The 7,509-nt window shown below is 36.0% G+C and overlaps 1 protein-coding gene across 1 annotated transcript; it reads left to right on the top strand.

The window, feature by feature from the left end:
- The first annotated feature begins 3,887 nt into the window (after nt 1-3,887).
- On the top strand, nt 3,888-4,718 carry LOC113365291. Its single transcript, XM_026606878.1, has one exon. It carries the CDS (start codon nt 3,888-3,890, stop codon nt 4,716-4,718), a length of 831 nt encoding a protein of 276 aa, XP_026462663.1.
- The last annotated feature ends 2,791 nt before the right edge of the window (nt 4,719-7,509 follow it).

Raw genomic sequence — 7,509 nt, 5'->3', positions numbered from 1 at the left:
GAGAAGTTCAGCGTAATTGCTTGTTTATAAAGCAGTATATTCATGATAAACAAACTTTGTATAATTTGGTTTGTTGTAAATTTGGGAATATCAATGCAAGGCCAAATAATCTGTTCAATAAATAGTCGATCATCCAAGCATTATTAGTTAAGTAGTTAAGCTGGCGGCCATTCGGTATCAGAGTGATTTAGACCATCGAAGGGCAAACAATATTATTCTAATAAAGATAAGATTTAGTAAAAAACTGCGAGAGGCATACACTTTAATAAATTGAATTATTGTTTCACAACCCATTATATTACTTTGTCAAATAAATAAATTAATAACTAAAATAAATTCTGAGCAACCTTTGGCAATTTCCCAATGCGATTCATTACATGGAAAAATAAATAATAATATTTGACTAAAAAAATTGTAGAAGCCTGATATGTGCCCAAATATAAGATGAATATTGCAGCATTATTATAGAGTATTCAAATTGGTAAAAGCTGAAAACAGAATATTTAGAAACATGTTCTTTAATACTTGTGGATGTTGCTAAGCGTATCTGTTTAATTTGCAGAACAACGTTTTCAAGGTTAGCAATAATCGTATAATTAAATTTGCTTTTAAACAATATTTACAAATTAGGTCGTAAAATTAATTAAATCGTGAGGCTCGAATTATTAAAATATCAGACAAAATTTTGCTTCTTGAATGATGAAATGAGAATGTAATTTGAAGATTAACTCTTTATTTGAAAATATAAGCACTTAATACACATATTCCAAAAACTGCTATCCAAATATGTTTGGTAATCGGGGCTTAAAGGTCTGCGGGTAAAGTGGTCTACTACCATTATCTCTTATTAATGTGAACCAAGTCAAGAAAAGCCATTTTGCAAGAGATGAAATGAATATTTATTCCAAGTGCTAATGAATATTTCTGACGCAATACCAGATCAAGGTTATATACCATGAGATCTTTAAAAAAAATCTGTATTCTCTGAATAATGTAGCTTTTAAAAGTGAAAAAGAAAACATTCGCATTCGTATTTGCTCCGCATATGCGGTTAAAAGAGGCAGGTGGCTAATTTTATAAAAACTAGTGAAAAACCAAATTTCTATAATTTAGAAGTAATTTGGAATTCACTGCATCTTGTTTGATACGGTTATGTGTTGTGATATAGATCATTTTATTTAATCAATATAATTACTGTAAGTCAAATTAAACCTTTGTTTCTCGCTCTACCCCTTTACTCTGATAAATGTGTAGATTCATATAAGATAAAAGAATGTAGTTTAACAAAATAATAGGATTAAAGCAAAAGATTAATGTCAACAAATAATATTCAAAATTATTTCTTGAGCATATAAAGAAAGTTTTATGAGATTTTATTAACATTTTCTACAAACTTTGATGAATATAAAACAAGAACAGCAAAAAATGTAATAATATATCCGAGAACGTACAATTCAAAAGATTTCTCTCGAGAAAAACAAAGAAGCCGTATCTCTCGAAGTCATGCACGGTGAAGAGAAGTTATTAAATACAATTGTATTTATTATACTCGGAACAAAAATATGATTTATAACACAATCATGTGAAACAATAAATCCTCAACAACGGTTCTGTGCAGAATATACCGCCGTAATAACAAGAGACTGTACCGGCTGCAATGATTACCGCCAACTTTTATTATTCTCTTATAATAATTTATTTAAGTGAGTTTAATGGAGCGATAGTAATATATAAGTTATCTCTTGTTGTGCGGTTTGTTCTGCAGAAAAATTCATTTCAGAGCTTATATCTTCTGCAATTGCAGCACGTAGACGTACGGAGTAGTGTTCTGTAATATCATTCAACACAAATATAAAGCTACATGAAGTCAAAGGAAAGACTTGAATGTTTGTTATGAAAATAGTTAATGAACAGAGAAGTGTAGTAATAAACAGGGCATAACTGAATTTGTAATATTATAGCACTTATATAAAAGCAACAAAAATTTAACTACTATTTGCAACTGAATTATATGAATGTTTGTTCTGTATAGGTGTATTTTAACAGCAATCTGAATGTGTTTTTGTTGTACTTAACTTAGTATTTCGAGAAGGTATTTCAAAGAATATTGTCTTTCTATTGAGATTGTATTAGATTTATTACTACTATTTATATAAATATATATTACAGCTTCAAATTATTTTTGAGATCTACAATTACGAGTACAAATCTGATATCATAATTAAGGCCAAAATTATATGGATGCATTATTATGAAGAACAGGTAATTTTGTTTTATGTCATATTATTAAAAGTTTTTTATGATATGAATGAAATACGAATGTGGTGACATGTTATATAGTAAATTATTATACTTTATTATATACGGCTTATATAGCAACCATAAAATGTATCAAAAACAGAAATGAATATATTTATATGCTGTATATTAGTACTACTCTTATTTATATCAAATAATAATTGATTTTAAATTAACAGTTATAATTAGTTAAGATTATGACAACTTTTAATTTAAATTTTTAATTTACCGTATTCTTATATATAAGAATTAGGTTTTAGTTAACACTATTAGACAGTCTCTAAATTTTTCTTGTTAATATAAACAAAAATATTGTTTTTATTTATTATATTAAAAAATGTGTACAAAAGTCCTTATTATTGGTACGAAGTTTGATCCCCATCCGTCTATTATTTTTTTTATATAATAATAGTAATAGTAATAATATTTTTTTTATATATAGCGTGTTCCGCTATTTCTCCAATGAAAAACAAATCGCATAGAGGCTTTGTTTTAAATTTTGTGTTTTAAACAGAATTTATATAGTTATGAATATTGACACATTAAGAATTTGATAAATATGATATGGAAAAAATGATAAATATGGATCTGTTCTTCTAGTGTATACGTGGAGGATCTGTTCTACGCGTTCTACGAGTGTTGAACTATTTTCAAAAATTTTACCGGAAAAAGTTGGCGAAAATTATCCATGAAAAAGTAAATTTGGATAAAAGATGATGTATGAAATGTAGGTAAATCCAGTCGTAAGATAGCAGAATGGTGCTCTGCCGAGATGAGCCGAAACCAAGACCTTGACTTTTGACACATCGAAGTTGGTCAAAATTTGAAGTTACAGAGCTGATGTTGTTGATTGCAGTGATCTTGTGCACTCAATAGTTCCAAATGGTTTTATTGTGAATAACTCAAATAATTTCAAATGGTTTTGTTGTGAATATGATACATTATTCGAAAGTTATGCGGCATTTCAGAGAGATTGTGCATGGAAAACGTCTCAATTTGTGGAAAGAAAATAGATAGATCTTGAAAAGGCACCGTCGCATAAGGATCATATTGTGAACGTAAACGCTTTTGCAACAAATTTTGCAAATAAATTGTGAAATATAGTACAACCACCGTCCACACATGTAATATATTTCTTTCACCAAAACATCAACTGCCATTCATAGGACACCGCTTTGGATCGATAAAATGCTACTAATTGTACGAAAAAATCAGTCAAGAAGCTAAATGCAATACCTTCATAGACATTTAAAAAGTGCGATTGTATTAATTGTTGGCGTGTGTTTATTACTCATAAAACAATTCCCCATACTTAGTTGACAGGAGTATATATATATATATATATATATATATATATATATATATATATATATATATATATATATATATATAGGATAAGGTTGCACAGCCCTGGCGCACTACGTCAGGTTGCGCGTCCCTGCCATGCACCGTTATCCTCTATGGTATAAAACCACAGCGCAGCAATACTCGGCCCTTCACTTGCCTACCGGAGCACGCAGTGGACACAAGGAAGAGAAGAAGATAGTACCTCGCTACATTGGTGACCCCTGACGTGAGAATAGTCGAGCATGTCAAAACCGGATAAGCCAGAGCAAATATCTTTCCCGCCATCGCAGGTCGAAAGAGTCGGTGTCAAAGTTCCGCCATTTTGGCCTGAAAAGGCTCAGCTATGGTTTGCTCAACTCGAGGGACAATTTGCGCTTTCGAATATATCAGCTGACACTACAAAGTTTTATGTAGCAATCGCATACTTAGAGACGCAATACGCAGCCGAGGTTGAAGACATTATTTTGAAACCACCAACAGAGAATAAGTATGAAACACTGAAATGTACTCTCATCAAGAGAGTATCGATGTCAGAAGATCGCAAGTTAGAACAGTTACTGGACAGAGAAGAAATCGGCGACAGACGACCATCGCAGTTTTTGCGTCATTTGCGCGCACTAGGCGGGTCAAAAGTCGACGATAGTATTCTCAAGATATTGTGGATCAGGCGGCTACCAGAAAATATTCAAGCCATAATTTCGGCACACGACCATCTCGAGTTGGATAAAATAGCAGACATGGCAGATAAAATCGCCGATATAGTGTTGCAGCATCAAATCCAAGGAGTTAGTAAACAAATGCCATCCACGTCCAAAGAAATGAATCATACCATTTCAGAACAAATTTTGGAGCTTCAAAACCAGAACGCTACATTAAATTCAAAGATTGACTTGTTAGCTAAACAAGTTGAAGCCCTCACCCAAGCCAAGTACCGAACCTTACCATCGAGGTCGAAGGTCGTGCATCCATCTCCACGTGGCTATTGCCAGTACCACTCAAGATTTGGAGCTAAAGCACGGAAGTGTAATGAACCTTGTTCATTTAAATCTTTAAACTTAAACGACAGTCAATGAATGCGGCGCATGACTGTCAATTAATTAGTTCAACAAGCCGCCTATTAGTTGTTGACAAAGCATCTAAACAAGAATTTTTAGTCGACACGGGCGCGGATCTTTGTGTATACCCTCGCAGAAAACTGAAAGGGCAGCATCCGCGTACCGAATATACGTTATATACGGCAAATGGTGCGAAAATGGCGACCTATGGGACAGTACAATTAATTTTGAACTTCTGCCTTAAAATGAATTTTTCTTGGAAGTTTGTGATAGCCGACGTCGAAAAACCCATTATTGGAGCAGATTTCTTATCATTTTATAACTTATTGGTAGATCTGCGCAACAAACGGCTTCTAGAGGGAGATACAAAAGCACAAATGATGGGAAAAGTAACAGATGCAGTCGTCCCAACTGTTAAAACCTTGCGAAAGGAGCACCACAGCCTATTGCAAGAATTTCCGGATATTACCAGACCTCAAGGAGCACCTCACAAAGTGAAGCATTCAACAACACACCACATCAATACAACACCAGGGCCTCCGATTTATTTTAAACCAAGACGGCTCAACGCGGAACGCCTTCAAATAGCTAAAACAGAATTTGAAGAAATGGTGAAGCTCGGAATCGCTCGACGATCAAACAGCCCCTGGGCCGCGCCGCTTCACATGGTACCTAAACGAAACCTCGGATGGCGCCTGTGCGGAGATTACAGGGCACTCAACGCTCGAACTATTCCAGACAGATACCCGGTAAAGCACATTTACGATTTTACGCAGCATCTTCAAGGAATGAAAGTTTTTTCCAAAATCGACTTGGTGAAGGCTTACAACCAAATTCCGGTCAACGAGGAGGACATACCAAAAACAGCAATTACGACTCCTTTCGGACTCTTCGAATTTCCTTATATGACCTTCGGACTTCGTAATGCAGGCCAAACCTTTCAAAGGTTTATCGACGAAGTCACACAAGGTATGGATTTTTGCTATGCTTATATCGACGATTTGCTAATTGCATCAAGAAACCAGGAAGAGCATGCAAGACATCTACGAAGCATTTTCGAAAGACTGCAGCAGTATGGTATCATAATCAACTGTGAGAAATGCATATTTAGTGTCCCGGAAATTGATTTTTTGGGATACACAGTCTCTAAAGATGGTATACGCCCAATTAAGGAACGAGTGGAAGCTCTTGTAAGAATCAAACCTCCTACTAACATACAAGAATTGCGCAGATTTCTAGGAATGATTAATTATTTTCGCCGATGCATTCCCCGTGCGGCTGAATTGCAAGCTCCATTGCAAAAACTGCTAGAAGGACCAAACGTTAAAAATAACACTATCATAGAATGGAACGAGCAACTTCAGCAGGCTTTTATTAATTGCAAAGAAAGCCTATCAAATGCTACTCTTTTACATCATCCAGTGGTCAACGGCAAGTTAGCTTTATTTACAGACGCTAGTACAATTTCAATAGGAGCATCGCTGCAACAACAAATAGGGAAAACATGGCAACCACTAGCTTTCTTCTCGAAGAAAATTTCTAAACGCCAATGCGAATGGCCAACATACTACCGAGAACTTCTAGCAATCTTTGAAGCTATCCGACATTTTAGGCACTTTCTTGATGGACAACATTTCGTAGTATACACAGACCATAAACCGCTAACATTTGTCTTCCAACAGAAACAGGACAAATTGCCGCCAGTTCAACTGAATCAACTAACTTTCATAGCACAATTTACAACGGAAATAAAGCACATTGAAGGAAAAGAAAACGTCGTAGCTGATGCTTTATCCCGGATCGAAGAATTACATGTCTCGTCGAATGCAGATTATAACATAATCGCAAAGGAACAACAAGATGACGCGGAACTGCAAAGCTGCCTAAAGAACAGTTCTTCGTTGGTCCTAAAGTCAGTACGTCTTCCGGGTACTACCATCAACGTATATTGCGATGTATCCACTAATATTCCAAGACCTTTCGTTCCGAAGACGTTAAGAAAACAAGTTTTTAACGCATTTCACAACCTAAGCCATCCTGGAAGAAATGCCACAGTGAAAATGGTATCCCAACGATTTGTTTGGCCGTCAGTGAACAAGGACTGTCGAGCCTGGACGAGGGAGTGCATTCCTTGTCAACGCAGCAAAATTCATCGCCACACGCGAGCACCGCTTGGTAAATTTTTGCTTCCTACCCGACGATTTTCTCACATACATTTAGATCTGATCGGACCCTTTCAAGCGCACGAGGATTCAAGTATTGCCTATCAGTAATATGTAGATTCACAAGGTGGCCAGAAGTCATTCCACTTCGAGATATAACAGCCGAGTCAGTAGCGCAAGCATTTATAGAGGGATGGATATCTCGTTTTGGCTGCCCCACGGAAGTAACGTGCGATCGCGGAGTCCAATTTAAATCCCGCCTATTTGACGCCATTGGTAAATTTACAGGGTCGAAAATAACTTACACCACAGCTTATCACCCCAGTGCAAACGGCATGGTCGAGCGTTTTCACAGATCCTTTAAATCAGCTATTATGTGCCACAACAATAAGAGCTGGCTGGATGCGTTGCCGCTAGTACTACTCGGATTGCGGTCTGTATGGAAGCAAGACTTGCAAGCTTCTCCAGCTGAAATGGTGTATGGCGAACCTCTTCGGCTTCCAGGAGAATTTTTCGAAGACCATCAGAACACACAAGACACACACCAGGTTCTCAAAAAACTTCGACAAACGGTCAAAACGCTCAAGGCAACGCCCGCTTCGAATCACGGAAATAATTACAGCTTTGTCCACCCGGATTTATCAACG

This window comes from Ctenocephalides felis, unplaced genomic scaffold, assembly GCF_003426905.1.
Source record: "Ctenocephalides felis isolate EL2017-DRISC unplaced genomic scaffold, ASM342690v1 CF-g0.4_SCAFFOLD_00856, whole genome shotgun sequence".
In the NCBI taxonomy this organism is placed as follows: Eukaryota; Metazoa; Arthropoda; class Insecta; order Siphonaptera; family Pulicidae; genus Ctenocephalides; species Ctenocephalides felis.
The sequence above is the reverse complement of the archived record's forward strand: the minus strand, read 5'-3'. Positions and strand labels throughout refer to the sequence as shown.

Excerpts from the sequence above, each read along its gene's own strand:
- LOC113365291 (XM_026606878.1), top strand. The coding sequence starts at position 3,888 with ATGTCAAAACCGGATAAGCCAGAGCAAATATCTTTCCCGCCATCGCAG.